Genomic DNA, 16,800 nt, shown 5'->3' with positions numbered 1-16,800 from the left:
GGGCTCCTGGTCTTCCTTTGATCTAAAAAACCAATGAAACCGAGCAAATAACCGAGAGGAGACCACACCTTGGGGTAGGGAGGAGTGCCCCTTCACCGTGCTGTCCATTGTCGAGGGGGGGCTCCGTTTCCCGCTCAACCCTCTTATAACCGAGTTCCTCCGCCGCACCGGGCTGGCTCCCACACAGGTGTCCACCAACACTTATAGAATAATCAACGGCGTTCACGAGTTGAACAATCGGCTAGGCATCAACTTAGGTCTAGCCGAGATACTGAGGCAATACACGATGGGCCATACCGGTGATGGCCTAGCTTACTATTTGAAAATAAGACCGGGCAAGGAAAAAATCATAACCGGCACCCCGGATAAAGACATGCACGACGACGATTTTTTCTGGGTGTCCGGCAACTACGAAACAGCCGAGGTACCGGGCTGGTCTATAAACAAAAACTTCGGTTCTTCATGTAAACCGCTCACCTTGCTCGGTTGGTCTAACTCTTTACTCTGCATCTAACCGGTTTTCCTGTCTCCTTTGCAGCAATCCAAGCCTTACAAGCCAACTATCAATTCCCAAACGTCGAGGCAATTCGGGCCGTGCTTAGGTACCGTCACCGAGATTGCAACGAACTGCTCGGCTACACCCCGACTTACAGATATTCCGCTCCGCGCCGGAGCAGAGTAACTGACTTCCTCAGAGCTCCTTCGCCACCTCCAGATCCTACCCTTCCAGACGTTCCACTCATTCGCCTGACCGAGGAGCAAGAGATGGCAAAGCGCAGCAGAATCAAGAATCTTCTCACCACCACCTCCGCCGAGCTGCCGAGCGTTGTAACCCGGTCGCCAGCCGCCGGCCAATCCAGTAGCGCTGTGGTCGCCCTTGCCACTCCATCCGCCGGGCAATCCAGCCGAGAACCCTCTGCAAGGCGCGCCGGGAAGAGAGCTCGGGCAGACCCGTCCGCCGAGCTAGTCACCGAGCTTACCACCGAGCACCCAACAGACGCGCCCGCCCCAGTGCCGGCCTGGCGCCCACATTTGAAGCACCGGGGTCAGGACATCCCGGCAACGGCTTCTATCAAAGCTGACAAAGAGCATTTGCTCGCCTTTGATCTGACCAAGGCCCTGCTGCTACCGAGCGACGTGGTCGGCAGCGACCACGTCCCAGACACCCGGTTGGTCAAATCGTCGGTGAAGTCCATGGCCAGGGTAAGTGGATGTTGCTTTGAAAAATTTCATAAGTGTTTGTTCGGTTTCCTTTCTGCTCGGTCTCCTTTCTGATCAACTTTTCTTCTTTGTGCAGGCCATTCAAAAACAACACTTGGTTTTGGAGCGCATCCACCGGCTTAGGCAGAAAGCCAACGACACTGCCAGCCAGGTTGAAAGCCTTCAAGCCGAGCTCGGCCGGGCTAAAGCTTCTCTCGAGATGGCCAACAATGATAATAACAGGCTGCTCGGTCAACTGAATGCAGCCGAGAAAAAACAAAGCGAGCTCCAGACCGAGGTGGATACCTTGAAGAAGTCGGAGAAGAAAGCTTGCCGGGCTGCCAACAACGCGGGTTTCAACGAGGCCGAGAAGAATTACAAGAAGCAAGTCTTTGCAATACAAGACATATACTTCAAGGCTGGCTGGAAATCCGCTTGCGAACAGCTCGGCCAGGGCTCTGACACCGACGTTTTTGCCAATCCTCCCAAGGCTTCACTACCGGTCTACCTCGTGCCATATGCCAACGATGTTTTCAGCGCTTTACAGGCTGAGGCCGAGGAGGGACTTGAAGATGGGGACGGGGAGACAGATTCTGAGGAAGAAGAGGCCGAGGTGCAAGAGCAGCCCGGCAATGAGGAGCCCGGTGCCCAAGATACCGATCCAACCGTTGACCTTGAGGCCGGCGAGGACGAATTCACACATCTATCCCCTCTAGTTTAATTTTCTTCTCTTTTGTATTTTTGCTTTCAACACTGCTGATGTAACCGGGCTTGGTCCCCACCTTTTGTAATGAATTTCTTATCAATGAAAATTTCAAATTTTTGCCAAGTGTTTGCACAGTATTCCCTCTTGAGCAAAATATCTCGGTAAAAATCAACCGGAATCCATAAGTAATTAGGCAGAACGAAACAACAAACTCATGAACCGGAATAATCATCTCGGTTGGAAATAATCGGTGAGCAAATCTTCAACAAGGCCAACCGGATTAGATCATCTCGGTTGGGAATCCAAAGTTGGAAAAAACACCAGCTCTTCCAACCGGAGTACATCATCTCGGTTGGGAATCCTAAGTTGGAAACAACACCAACTCTTCCAACCGGAGTACATCATCTCGGTTGGGAATCCAAAGTTGGACAAGACACCAACTCTTCCAACCGGAATACATCATCTCGGTTGGGAATCCAAAGTTGGTCAAGACACCAACTCTTCCAACCGGAGTACATCATCTCGGTTGGGAATCCAAAGTTGGACAAGACACCAACTCTTCCAACCGGAATACATCATCTCGGTTGGGAATCCAAAGTTGGACAAGACACCAACTCTTCCAACCGGAGTACATCATCTCGGTTGGGAATCCAAAGTTGGACAAGACACCAACTCTTCCAACCGGAGTACATCATCTCGGTTGGGAATCCTAAGTTGGGTAAGACACCAACTCTTCCAACCGGAATACATCATCTCGGTTCGTAACATTAAAACAATAATACAAGTGCTAAAGCAAAATTACTTCTATAATTTGACAAAAAGAATTACATTCTGCTTTGCAAGCCAAAAAATTTCTTTACAAAAAGAGGAAAGTAAAAGCTTAAAAATAATACAATTTCAAGTTGGCCGCATTCCATGGCCGGGGTATGGCTCTTCCCTCTAGATCCTCCAAGTGGTAAGCCCCCTTGCCAGCCAGACCAGTGATCTTGTAGGGTCCTTCCCAATTTGCCCCTAGTTTGCCTTCTCCTGGCACCAGGGTGTTGCCCATAATCTTCCTCAAAACCCAATCTCCAACTTTGAACGGTCTGGGGTGCACTGTCTTGTTATACTTCTTGGAGAGCTCTTGTTGGTAGGCGGCCACATGGATGAGGGCTTTCTCCCGGCGCTCTTCCGCTAGGTCGAGCTCCAAGGCAATAGCCTCGGCATTTAGCTCGGGCTCGAAACTTTCGCTTCTAAGGGTGGGCATTCCAACTTCCAAAGGTATAACCGCCTCCATGCCATAAGCCAAAGCAAATGGAGTTTCCCCGGTCGAACGTCGCGGGGTTGTTCGGTATGCCCAAAGGACGCTAGGTAATTCTTCAGCCCATTTGCCCTTAGCCTTTTCCAGCCGTTTCTTCAACCCATCTAGTATAGTCTTGTTTGATGCTTCGGCTTGACCATTGGACTGCGGGTAGGCCGGGGTGGAGTTGTAGAATTCTATCTTCAAATCTTCACAAAATCCTCTGAATAGGCGACCGTCAAACTGGGTGCCGTTGTCAGAGATCAAAATCTTGGGGACGCCAAACCGCGTGACCACGTTCTGCCAGACAAATCGCTTCACGTCTTTCTCTTTGATGGTTGCCAAGGGCTCAGCTTCAACCCACTTTGTGAAGTAATCTGTGGCCGCGATGAAGAATTTCCGGTTGCCCGGTGCTGTTGGCAGTGGTCCCACTATATCTAGCCCCCACATGGCGAAAGGCCAAGGACTGGTGAGGGGAAGAAGTTCCCTGGCAGGCTGGTGGATCTGATGGGCGAATTTCTGGCATTTTTCGCACTTGCGGACATATTTTTGTGCGTCGGCCTGCATGCACGGCCACCAGTATCCCTGCGAAATAGCTCGGTAGGCCAAGGACCTGCCCCCTATGTGGCTGCCACAAATGCCTTCATGAATTTCAAACAAGAAGGCCTCCACACTATTCGGGTGCACGCACTTGAGATAAGGACCGGTGAAGGACTTCTTATACAACGCGCCAGATGGAGAGAGCCAAAACCGCTCTGACTTCACCCGGATCTTATGTGCTTCTTTCTTGTCTGTTGGAAGAGTCCGGTCTCTGAGGAACAAGATCAAAGGGTCCATCCACGAAGGACCTAACTCGGCGCAGAGTACATCCGTCTGCTCGGCGTTTTCAATGCTCGGCCGCGGAAGAAAGTCAATTAACAGGGGGTTTGGAGACGTACTATCTACCATGGAAGCAAGGCCGGCGAGTTCATCAGCTCGGCTGTTGTCTTCCCGGCCAATCCCTTGGACTCTGATTGCCTCAAACTGCTTGATATGGTCCCTGACCAGAGCTTGGCACTTCGCCATCCTATCGTCCTTCGCTTCATAAATCCCCGAAACTTGGTTAACCACAAGCTGGGAATCACTGTATACCAGGAGCTCGGCAGCCTTCATTTGAATTGCGCTCTTGAGCCCGGCGAGAAGCGCCTCGTACTCAGCCTCGTTGTTAGACGCCGGGAAGCCAAGTGTGATAGAATGCTCAATGGTTAGGCCGTCCGGGGATATAAGAACAATACCTAGGCCGGCACCATGGCGGTTGGACGCTCCATCAACAAAAAGCTTCCACATGTCCCCCACAAAAAGCTTCCAGCAGTCAGATGGGTCCTGAGAGTGGCGAAGGGCAATGGGATCACAACTGCTCGGCTGCGCGGTGTCAAGTTCGGTGTTGACCGGTTCAAATTCAGTGCCCCTTGGTGATTCGACACCGGACTCAGCAAGTTGGTCTGTAATGCTCAAGTCCGTAGGCGAATCATCAGGTTGCGGTGTGAAGCCGGCCGCAGGTTCTGAGCTGTCTGGAACCATTCCTTCCCTCCTTGATGATTCGGCATCGGACTCGGCAAGTTGGTTCAGAATGCCCAAGTCCGTAGGCGAATCATCAAGTTCTGAACTGTGTGGAACCATTCCTGCCCCCCTTGGTGATGCGGTACCGGACAGAGTGGATGGGTTGGTGATACACAACTCCGTCATCACAACGCCGGGTGGTATGACCGTGCAAACTGAGGGAACTGCGATGGTGCGCACTAACCCCGCGACGCTTTCTTCTTCAACTGGTTGTTCCTCGGTTGGCATTGCGTGCGTCTCATCATCTGCCTCGGCAATGTCAACCGGGCATACCGGATGAGTGCCAGGGGAGAACTCGGCAACAAAATCTGCCAAGGTTTGGGCTTTGATTGCGGTGCGCAGCTGGAACTTCACATCGAACTGTCCTAATTCGACCGCCCATTTTAAAATTCGGCCTGAAAAGTCTGCGCGTTCAAACAAGGCCTTGAGGGGAAACTCGGTCAGTACGACGATGGTATGGGCGTGAAAATAATGTGCCAATTTCCTCGAAGCCATCATCAGTGCCAACGCAAGCTTTTCCAGCGGCAAGTACCTTGTCTCAGCCGGCAGCAAGGTCTTACTTACGTAAAAAATTGGGAGGTGCTTGATTCCTTCAGCCCGGACTAACACCGCACTTACTACGTGCTGGGAGACGGCAAGGTAAAGGTAGAGTTCCTCACCTGGCTCTGGTGTAACCAACAGCGGCGGAGAAGACAAATAATCCTTGAGCTCGGCCAAAGCTCGGTCACACTCGTCATCCCATGAGAACTTTGACTTCAATGCTTGAAAGAAAGGGCGGCAGCGATCTGATGACCGGCTTATAAATCGATTAAGCGCGGCGGCCATCCCGGCCAGATGCTGCACGTCCTTAGCCGAGCTGGGTTGTTTCAATTCTTGCACGGCTCTGATCTGAGTAGGGTCTGCTTCGATGCCTCGGTTCGTGACTAAGAATCCCAAAAATTTCCCGGATCCCACGCCAAAGGCACACTTCGAGGCGTTCAAGCGCAGCTTGTGCTTCTTCAGAATGGCGAACATCTCGGCTAAGTCGGACAAATGGTTTGCCTCATGTCGGCTCTTTACCACCATATCATCGATGTAAGCCTCCATTGTCCGGCCGAGCAAAGGAGCGAACATTTTGGTCACCATCCTCTGAAAGGTTGCCCCGGCGTTTTTCAAACCAAAGGGCATAACTCGATAGCAGAAGAGTCCCCTTGGAGTCGTGAAAGAGGTGATCTCTTGGTCAGGCCCATGCATGGCAATCTGGTGATAGCCGCGGTACGCATCCAAGAAACTGAGCCGATTGTGTCCAGCCGTCAAATCCACTAGCTGGTCAATGCGCGGCAAAGGGAAGCTGTCTTTTGGACAAGCTCGGTTGACTGTCTTGTAGTCGACACAAACTCGCCACTTTCCATTTTTCTTAGGCACCACTACCGTGTTGGAAATCCACCGAGGGTAGTGCACTTCCTGTATTGCTCGTGCCTCAGGCAAGTTCTTTACCTCCTCTGCTACTACCTCGGCGTGATGCAGCGCCGATCTCCTTGTTCGCTGGATGACTGGCTTTGCTCCAAGGAAGACATTGAGGTGATGGCAGATAAAGCTTGGGTCAAGGCCAGGCATGTCGTAGGGCGACCATGCAAAGACTTCAATATTCGCCATCAAAAACTCAATCATCTCGGTTCTCTCCATGGTCGAGAGACTTGAACCGAGCAAGAAGAATCTGTCCGGCTGCTCGGCATCAATCCGCACCTCAACCAATTCTTCAACAGCCTTGTCTTCGGCTTTGGTGCCAACATCATCCAAGACACTCCGGTCCTCCGGTCCCTCGATCATTTGAACGAATCCTTTGGCAGCCCGGCTCCCGTTGACCGCCACGAAGCATTGCTTGGACATGACCTGATCACCCCAAATCTCCTCGATTGCCCCCATAGCCGAGGGGAATCTCATCACCTGGTGGTAGGTCGATGCTACGGCTTGCATGGCGTGAAGCCATCCTCTTCTAAGGATAAGGTTGTACGTTGAAGGCACTTGTAGCACCCAAAACTCCACTTGCTTGACCACGGATCCTGCTTTGACCGGCAGGATAATCTTTCCCAATGGCCACTCCGGCTGCGAGTTAAATCCAACCAGTGGCGAAGTGGCCGGAGCCAAGTCTGTCTCACGGAGTTTGAGCTGTTTGAACGCATCATAATACATGATCTCGACCGAGCTTCCCTGGTCGATCAAGATCCGTCTAACATCAAATTCTTTGACGCGTAGTGTTACTACAAGAGCATCGTTGTGCGGCGTCTGGATACGCTCTAAATCCCTTGAGGTGAAACTAATCACGTCTTTCTCTTCTGTCTTCCCCCTTTTGATGGCAGGCTGTACTGACAAAACTTCCCTCATATGCTCTGCCTTCTTGATCATGCCCCGGAGTTCACAAACACGCTCCGGTTCCACGATGCCGTGGATGACATTAATAACTCCTTGTGGTGGTGCATCTCGGTCATCCTGTCCCCTGGGATCGACCGGAGCCTGATTCGGTTTCACGCCGCCATCGATGTAAAGGTCCAGATGCCCGGCCGCAACCAGTTCTTCCAAGTGTTGTCGCAAAGGCAAACAATCCTCAGTCCGGTGGCCCCTCTCTCGGTGAAACGTACAACGATACCGCGGATTGTAGCCCTTTTGTCCATCGCCCAACTTAGCAGGAAACTGGACATACTCCTCGTCTCGGATTTCACTAAGTATGCGATAGATTGGAATCTTGAAGACCGTGGTTATGCCAGTCCTCGCCTTCATTCTCCTGTTTGCGTCCTCAACGTCATCTCGGGGGTAATCATCCCAGTCATTCCGACGTCCTCTACCCCGGTTTTTACGATTTGAACCTCGGTATGATTCCTCTGCTCGGTCATTTGAGCGGCTGGACTCTTGCCCAACTGCGTGCACTTTGCCTGCTGTCTTCTTGTCTGTTCCGACCGGAGTGGCCTTCACGGTGGAAGCTGACGCATCATCCTCTACTCGGATGTGCTCATTGATGCGCTGCATGAGCTGGCCCATGGAGGTCGGTTGGTGCATGGTAAGGGAGTCCCGCAGTCTATGTCCGACCGGGAGACCACGCTTATATTGCGTGATTGCAAGGTTGACCGGGCAATCCAGGATCTCGTTGAAGGTCTCCCAATACCTTGAATTGTATGCCTTCAGTGTGTCGCACGGTTCCATCTTGACACTCAGCAAGTGATCGACTTCCTTTGGTGTTTTTGTGTTGGTTTTGAAGCGCGTAACAAACGCTTCGGCCAACTGATGCCACCGTTGTATGCTCCCTTCCGGCAACCTCTCAAACCACTTTAAGCCCAGCTCACCTAAACTGGACGGGAAGATTAGGCACATAAGTCCGTCATTTCGCCTATGTCCGGCCATGACCTGTCGGAAGTGGCTCACATGCATATAAGGATCGGTTTTGCCATCGTAGAGCATGAACTTAGGCTGGTGGAAGCCTGCCGGAAGCGGTGTTGTTTCTATTTCCAGGGAAAATGGGGTGGCACTCAGCCTGGCCAGGTCTGTATCTTCAAATATTGGCACTGCTTGGCGGGGTGGAGGCATTCCGACCTCCTCGCTGGCGTGAGCCCCGTAGGAGAGCCACTGGAAAGTTGGTATTCTCTGAGCTTCGCGCCGGCGAGCCCGCTCCCTTAACACTGCCCGTAGGTCCTCTGACTGAGCAGAATAAGAGTACCTCGACGTCGTCGCCGGACGTAAGGGTTTGTAGGTACTGTCTTGCGCGCTAGACTTTTCTGCATGCACGTCGGAATCACCAACCTGGTAACTCCTGGTGATGGAAATGGACAGAGTACGTCGCTGACTCTGATCGCCTGACCGGCGGGACGGGGTGCGCTCGCTGTGGTCTCCCACTCCAGCTACACCTTTCCCTTTGACATGCCGCTTAAGATCCTCCATCTCCGCCGCCATCCGCCTGATGACAGCGTCTTGGTCCTTTAACTTGCTTTCCAGTCGCCTGGCGTGTGAGTCTCTCCGCCGGTGACCGTCTGGACTCCGTGAACGCCCACGACTCCTTCCGCGCTTATCCCGCGCGTCTCCTGACTGTCCTCCAGTGGGCGTCCCCAAGTCAGCCATTGGATGGACGGCATGAGGTCCCTCTCTCCTTCGGGTATACTCCGGGGTGGCTCCGTCGATGGCGGACAACGGGAACTCGTCGTTGTTCGCCATGGACGGCGATCAGATGAATCTGGAAGACAAGGTTTTGTCTGAAAAGTTCCCACAGACGGCGCCAATTGTACGGGGAGCAAATATTCCGGCGTACCCGTATTCCTTTCTTCCGAGCTCCGTCGATATCCGATCACCTGCGAGCAAATAACGGTGAGCTACCCGGCGGTGTGTGGCCGGAAAAACCCTCCGACGGTTAAGTTAGCACACACCTTAGAGGGAATAGAGAGAAGGGAGAGAGTGTTTTAGTGTAAGGATTTCTTATAGAGATGTTCGTGTTGCGTATGGGGGGCGCAGGCATGCTTTTATACCTTCTGAGCCCCATATCCACTCATAGTCATCTCCTGACACGTGGCTCTGCTATCCCATCTGTCAGCATAAACCATGCCATTCACCACCTAACCTCAACTGCCTGACTTCACAGCTGGAGCTCGGCAGCCGAGCTGTTCTACCTCGGCCATGTCATGCTTCAAACCCATGCGCCTAGCCGGACAAACACATGAAGGACCGGGCTAGGCGGCATCTCGGAAAAGCCTAGCCCGGGCTCCTCCTTTGGTTGGCCTTCTCGCCGGTCAATCAACTACCTCGGCTGACCGCGCCTTTCCGGGCGCCGGTCTCTCGGTCTGTCTGGTTTCGACCATCCTCGGGCCGAGCATCCTGGTCTGACCGGTCACTTCCTGGCCGAGCAGCTTCCGTACGGTCCGGGGCGGCACACACTCAGTCCAAACTCTGCCCGGCCCAAGTTCTGGTAGCCCATTTCCGGGCGGATAGTTGATCAGCTCAGCCCCATACACCGTTGGGCCCTCAACCTGCTCGGCCGTCACCTCGGCCCAACTCCAGATCATAAATTACCCTCTCATTTGGTTATTATTTTTACTCCAAGGAGGTACTTGAACTTTCAAGGCATAGAACCTCAACACAATTGCTTGATCATTATATTGTTTGGTTGGATTTTGGTTAAAGCTCTGTCGATCTAAGACTAACAAAAATTTTACTAACAGGTCCTTAATTTTTCAATTGTGATACATTTAACTCTGAATTTTGAATTTCGTTCAAAATAAGGGCAATTGAAGACACTGTTGCTTCATTTCAAGGGTAAAGTCGTCAATTTGATAAAATAGAAACTAGTTTGACAAAATAAATATCAAAAAAATATTTTTATATTATTTCTACCTATCAAAGATAAAATTATATAAAAATGATGAATCTTTTACATTTTATTTTTATTTTTATTTTTTTACTAAATTAATTTTTAGTATGTGTTTGGATGATGATCATGTAATGGATAGTTGTTTTTGTTAATATTTTTAGTTGGTTATCATGTAATAGATGATTGTATTTGTTGTTAACAAATATTTTTGGATGGTTATCATGTAATAGATTATTATTAGACTTTTAATGTGCAATCGATATGTTTAATATATGAAATATTTTTAATTTTGGATTTTTTTTATTTAATAGATTGGTTTAATAATGATATCAAAATTGTTGCCATATTTGACTTTTGAAAAAATAGAAACTAATTTACTAAAAATAAATATAAAAAGTTGTTTATTTTAAAAAATTATTTATAAAATTATATAAAAATGTTGTATTTTTAAATTTTTTTCACCAATTTAATTTTTAGTATCTTAATTTTTTTTCCTGAAAATAGATTCTGAAAACTAAACCAAACATAACTTTATAACCAAGAAAGTTTCAATATTATCATTAAAAAATAAAATAAAATTTCATTACGTTTTAAACAGCATACAAGTTAACCAACACAAAATAAGTTACATAACGATTTTACTCTTAAAATAGACCATTTTGCAAAGGATATATCTTTGATTATCCTTATTTAGAATAAGATTCAAAATTCATGGTCAAATAGATCACAATTAAAAAATCAGGGACTAAAGTGACAAAAAAACCAAAACTAAAGAGACTGTTAGTATAATTTGCCTAATAAGCAACCTAATTTTTTTATTAATAAAAAAATTATATTTATTAGATCAATTTAATATTTTTTATGAAGAGAATTCTATAGTATACATCTCATACTATATTTACTTTTAGTTACGTTATTTTCTTTTTAAATTATGATCAATTTTCTTATTTAATTATGACATTAGTTTGAGATGTTTGATCATATCTCATGTAGTGTTTGGTTTTATGACCTTTTTTTTTTAGTTAGGACTCAGAAAATAGTATACTATTTTCTTCTTTAGTTATAGAAAAATGCTAGAGACTCCGTTTGATTAGAAAGAAAATTCTTAGTAGAAAATGAAAATAAAAGAAAATGAAGTGAAAGAAAGAAATAGAAAAGAAAAAATATTTTCTTACAAGCATTAATTAAAATAAAAATTTTGTAAGAAAAAGATAGAAAAATATAGAAGTTTAGTTATAGATAATTTACACATTGAATTTTTCTTGTATTTTTTTTTTTTGGTAAGAAATAAAAAATTAGTTGCAATACTAATATGAGTTCTACAAGAAAATTAATTTTCTTTTATTTTCCATCACTTTTAAACTAAACAAACTCATAAAAGTTAAATTTTTTCTATTTCTTTCAATTTCTACCTGTTTCATTTTAAACAAATTGAGCCTAAGAAAACTCTCTATTTTTTTACCACTCACTCACATAGAGTGGGACCCATATGAGTGTGGACCCCACACCCATGCAAATATTTGGTAAAAAATTTAATAATTTTCTTAATATCTCTAACATTGCCCTTGATTATAAAATGTATATGATATACATCATTTGAGAAGTTTGTACATAATTTTTCCCTTTTTATAAATGGCATGAACAGAAAGTTTCACAAATAAAAAATTTAAATTATCAAAATAACCTTTTAAACACTTTAAATTCACTTAAATTCATATTTAAATTAGACTCAAATACAAATTGAGAATTTGAGAGAAAGTGAACCATATCGGTCCACCCCAGTACCCCATTCGCATGCTAATGAACAGAAAATTGCAATTCAGTGATATTTTCTCAATATATTTACAAATCTCTAATTTTAATTATGAAAAATTGATAAAATTTCACTAATTTAAACATAAGTAATGCTAGACACCCCAAATATTCTACCAAAAATTTTACTAAATATCTCACATGAGTGTGGGACCCACACAATATAAGCGTAAGATATTTGATAAAACTTTTGGTAGAATTTTGAGCCCCTAGCATTTTTGATATTTTAAAGTGGAATTGCAATTTCCCCGTTAATGAATGTATCTAGAGAGACAGAAAACCGCCGGCTGCTGCTCTGCTCCATATGCTTTCCCTGCAGCACCACAAAATACTCCCTCTCCCTCTCACTCTCACTCACATCAGTTTCAAACCCTAACTCTCTCTCTCTCTCTCAACATGTAGCTTCGGAAGCTTTCTCTTCAAATCGCATGGCGCAACTTCCTCTTCCACAGCTTTCTCTACAAAAATGAACTCCGTCTCTTGAGCTGAAAATCTGTTATCAAAAAATGGCGATACTACTAAATTCTTCACTTCATTTCAAGCTTCATTTTTGCCTTCTGAATACACAAACAGACATACATATATAGATATGTGGTGATGCTTGCTACTAGTTTGAAGCGTTTCGTCTTTCGAATCTGTGTGACTATGTATGAACTCACACTCCATTTCACTTCGTTGTGCTGATTTAGGATGCGCTGGTTCGAATACACGATCGCTGAAATGTAGTATTGAATCGAGGTAATATTTGAGGCTCTAAAACTCTGAATGCACAATTTTGGGGCTGAGATTTGATGATTCTGTTAAGTACTAGTTGTTTTGATCCATGAAAAAGTTTCACTGCTTTAAGCAAATCTCCAACAATGGCAAACTCGAGAGACGCCTCTCTCTCGGAGAATACGAGCGAGCCGTGTCGTGGTCCAAGTACTTGGTGTCGTCTGGTGCAGAGATTAAAGGAGAGGGAGAGGAGGAATGGAGCGCAGACATGTCTCAGCTCTTTATAGGCAATAAATTTGCTACTGGAAAGCATAGTAGGATCTATAGAGGGATATATAAGCATAGAGATGTGGCAATTAAGCTCATAAGTCAACCTCAGGAGGATGGACAATTGGCTGCTCTTCTTGAGAAGCAATTCAGTTCAGAGGTCTCTTTGCTGTTTCGATTGCAGCATCCTAATATCATCACTGTAAGTTGTTTATTTTTTGGTGTTAAAATTTTTTAAGCCGTTTTGCTCTGTCAAGATTATATGCTTAGTTAAATTAAAACACCCTAGTCCTTACTCGCATATTCTTATTAGTATTCATGTTCATAAGGGATCTTACAGGGTTTTAACGTTTTGAAAATAATATAAAAGCCCACTTTCTAGGTTCAGTGATGTGTAAAAAATATGATTGACTGATGATTGGGGAAAACATGAGAGAGTTGTCTTAGAAATTCATTCTAATAGACCACCAAGTCATTGGGTTTGGATAGTGATTCTAATTTTTTGGCTTGTGTAGCACTACTCTTTACGTATTGCTTAGCAAGATTTTTGTGGGATTTTTATATGCAGGGTACCTAACACACAACCCTTCTCCTTATCCAAACATGGGACTGGCTATGTAAAAGATTAAACACTAAGCACGACACCGGTGGAGTTTGTTTACCTACATAATTACAATTCAAAAGTTCCATGGAATTAGATCTTTCCATTATTTCCCTTCTTGTGGCATTAGAATGAAAGTGTTATATATTCAACTAACTTTCTGATAAATTTGTAACATATTCTGAAATTTCCTTTTGGGCTAAGCTGGAATAACATATTCACAAGAAGCAAGAATTCTGCTTTTCATTGATGAGCTTCTAATTTGGGGACCACACACTTTTGCTTAGTAAGACATGCCTTCTTTTACTTGAGCAATTCAATTAGGAGAGTGTTTTCTCAGTGACGTGCATGGACATTAGTCAGGTCTTGTTTCTTATGCCCATGGATTCACATTACCTGTGTGCATCATTTACTTTTTAAGCTGTAGACCTCTCTTCCCAATGAAGGTTCCCCCTGGCAGTGGGACCAAATAGTATCACTAGCAGTGATTAGTGATTATTTCTTAACTTGGCTTGCAAACTGGTAAGAATATCGTTCTTCTGATTTGCACATCCTAACTTCTATTTTCTTATCTAATATCCTTGACATTTTTTTATTACCAGGTTATCAGGGTTGGTGCACAGAATTTATTTATTTATTTTGGGCTTTGTGTGTGGGTGGATGTGGGTTGGTGGAGGATAAATTTGTAAAATACAATGGTAATACTTGCTTCCAATGATGTTTTTTTTGTGGGTGGATACGTGGGTTAGTAAGGGATAAATTTTGCAATATATTAAAGTAATACTTGGTTCCGATGATGCAAGAGGAAACAAGAAATCCATTGAATTGGATTTAATAGTTTTATATATTCAATGGGATGTAGTGGAGAATCCTGTTACAACTTACAGCTAGGTTGTGTGTTCTGTTCAGATAAAGATTACTAATTTTCATCTTGAATCTGGCTAAGGTTCAATCTAAAGAATCATAATTTTATATGCTCAATTTTCCTTCAATGGCTATTAGTTATGGGCCCACCGAAGATATTGTAAAAGAACATCAAATTTTAATGCATTTTTGTCTCAGAACTTTTTCCTGTTAGCACTTCCAATTTTACGAGGCTCCTTCCTTCATGCATTCACACTTGCACACAAAATCCTCTTGGCGATGCTGATGATGCTTGCACAGTTGGTGGATCAACTAGTCAGCTGCCTTCTATTTTGAGTTCATAATAATTAAATTTTCAAGCTGAACTTTCCTATTTGATCATTTTATGTGACCCCTGTATTTCTCCACTTCATTCATGCAGTTTGTTGCAGCATGTAAAAAAAACCCCGTGTTTTGTATCATCACTGAGTATTTGGCTGTGGGCTCTCTCAGAAAATACCTTCATCAACAGGAGCCTTATTCACTTCCTCTCAACCTAGTTCTGAAGTTGGCCCTCGACATTGCACATGGGATGCAATATCTTCACTCTCTGGGGATACTTCACAGGGATCTTAAATCAGAGAATTTATTGCTTGGGGAAGATATGTGTGTGAAGGTAGCAGATTTTGGAATCTCATGCTTGGAGTCTCAATGCGGCAGTGCAAAGGGATTCACGAGCACTTACCGTTGGATGGCACCAGAAATGATCAAAGAAAAACACCATACAAAGAAAGTTGACGTTTATAGTTTTGGCATAGTCCTCTGGGAGCTTTTAACTGCGTTGATGCCATTTGACAATATGACTCCTGAACAGGCTGCCTTTGCAGTCTGCCAGAAGGTACTTTCCTTTAACTGTGGTGTTTCATTTTACGATTATTTTCTTACAGGAAGCCTGCTCTTACATGTATGTCTCACACCGTGTTGAATACATTTTTATGCAATCCCATCAATGTGATACACCATTCCTTTTTCTCATGTCTTGGACAGATTGCATTTAATTATTATAATTTCTTCTTTGTGACAAGAAGCTTGATCATAAAAACCTTTAAGAACAGATAACATATCTCTGTTGTTCGATGATGATCTAAGATTAGTTGAATTCAGGCTTAGTGGAGATTATTTTTTAAGTTGGCTGGAGTTGAGATATATTAGACAGTGCTTGGTGGATATAATTTTTTTGGCTCCTCATCTTGTGAAAGTTTGTACTCAATTCTCAAAACATTGAGTCACATGCATACAGGTTAAGAGACTAAACTGTCAACCATAGAAGTGTTACATGACAAGGGAATTGGTTCTTACATGGTTGAATTTGTGGCAAACCAAAAGTTGACACATAAGTTGTCATGTCATTGTGGGTAAAATTAGGGAAACTCTTTAGGGGTCCCAATCTTTTTCCAAAAAGAAAATAAAATGAATAATACGAAGGCAAAGGTTTTTTTTTTTTTTTTTTTTTTTTGGGGGGGGGGGGGGGGTGTTAGAAACTATATAACTTTCTGTAATAAAAATTTATGGGGTCACTTAATCAGATGGCTGAATGTGATACTGTCAAGAGCACAGTGGTCTTGCTGATAAACTAATAATGGTTCTCATATGCTACAAACAAATTCTCAGGCACTGCTTTAGTGTCAGATGATACTTAAGCCTCGTTCTTGCACTAATCACTCATATTGGTGATGAAACATATTGTCTATCAATTTATACAGGTCTCAGTTGGTGTTGCTTCCAACTCCATTCCTCATCTCTTCAACTCAAAATCCAGTTTTGTAAACCTCTTGTCAAAGATCTTTAGAACTTCAAGCTGGGGAACTTCTATTTTTATGATTTGTCTCAGTGACCCAATAAATTTTATGTTTGGATCTTGTGCAGAATGCTAGACCACCATTGCCATCCACATGCCCTGTGGCTTTTAGACATCTCATCAACCGATGCTGGTCAAGTAATCCCAATAAGCGTCCCCATTTTGAGGAGATAGTTAATATTCTCAAAGTTTATGCAGCCTCTATTGAGCAGGATCCAGAATTCTTTTTATCCTACAGCCCTTCCAATGATCATATTCTTTTTCCATGCCTGCCAAAGTGCATTGCGGCTTCTTTAGGAGTTTAAGAACTCTTCTGGAATTGTGTGTAACGCTAATTGTATCATATTTGCTCTTTTCTTGCCTAGGTATATCACTGTTCTGTTGTGATTATAAGCTTTTTCATGTACCCTCTCTCTCTCTCTCTCTCTCTCTCTCTCTCTCTCTCTCTCTTGGGTGCAATATGCAAGAACATAGACAGTTTGGTTGATATCCTCTAATTTATGTAGGATCCTAAGGTTTGGAATTTCTGTTTAAAACAAAAAAAAAACATGACAAACTTGTGCATACACGAAGTGCGTACAAAATGTGTATAGTT

General features: G+C 44.5%; 2 protein-coding genes across 3 annotated transcripts; both read left to right on the top strand.

Moving 5' to 3' along the window:
* Nucleotides 1–464: 464 nt before the first annotated feature.
* On the top strand, nt 465–2,021 carry LOC145823456 (uncharacterized). The gene is made up of 2 exons (XM_082922980.1): nt 465–1,203; nt 1,298–2,021. The coding sequence occupies exons 1-2, from the start codon at nt 766–768 to the stop codon at nt 1,919–1,921; spliced, it is 1,062 nt and encodes a 353-aa protein (XP_082779106.1). The 5' UTR covers nt 465–765; the 3' UTR covers nt 1,922–2,021.
* A 10,140-nt stretch (nt 2,022–12,161) lies between these two features.
* On the top strand, nt 12,162–16,761 carry LOC114262683 (serine/threonine/tyrosine-protein kinase HT1). Of its 2 annotated transcripts, none has more exons than XM_028203056.2 (3): nt 12,162–13,105; nt 14,790–15,245; nt 16,274–16,761. In XM_028203056.2, the coding sequence occupies exons 1-3, from the start codon at nt 12,746–12,748 to the stop codon at nt 16,508–16,510; spliced, it is 1,053 nt and encodes a 350-aa protein (XP_028058857.2). In that variant the 5' UTR covers nt 12,162–12,745; the 3' UTR covers nt 16,511–16,761. The 2 variants fall into 2 exon arrangements, with proteins under 2 accessions (XP_028058857.2, XP_082722626.1); XM_082866500.1 differs by having other exon boundaries at nt 12,173–13,105; nt 16,111–16,761.
* Nucleotides 16,762–16,800: the final 39 nt, after the last annotated feature.

The sequence above is a fragment of the Camellia sinensis genome, chromosome 4 (assembly GCF_055761805.1).
Source record: "Camellia sinensis isolate YWXY chromosome 4, ASM5576180v1, whole genome shotgun sequence".
NCBI lineage: Eukaryota > Viridiplantae > Streptophyta > Magnoliopsida > Ericales > Theaceae > Camellia > Camellia sinensis.
The sequence above is the reverse complement of the archived record's forward strand: the minus strand, read 5'-3'. Positions and strand labels throughout refer to the sequence as shown.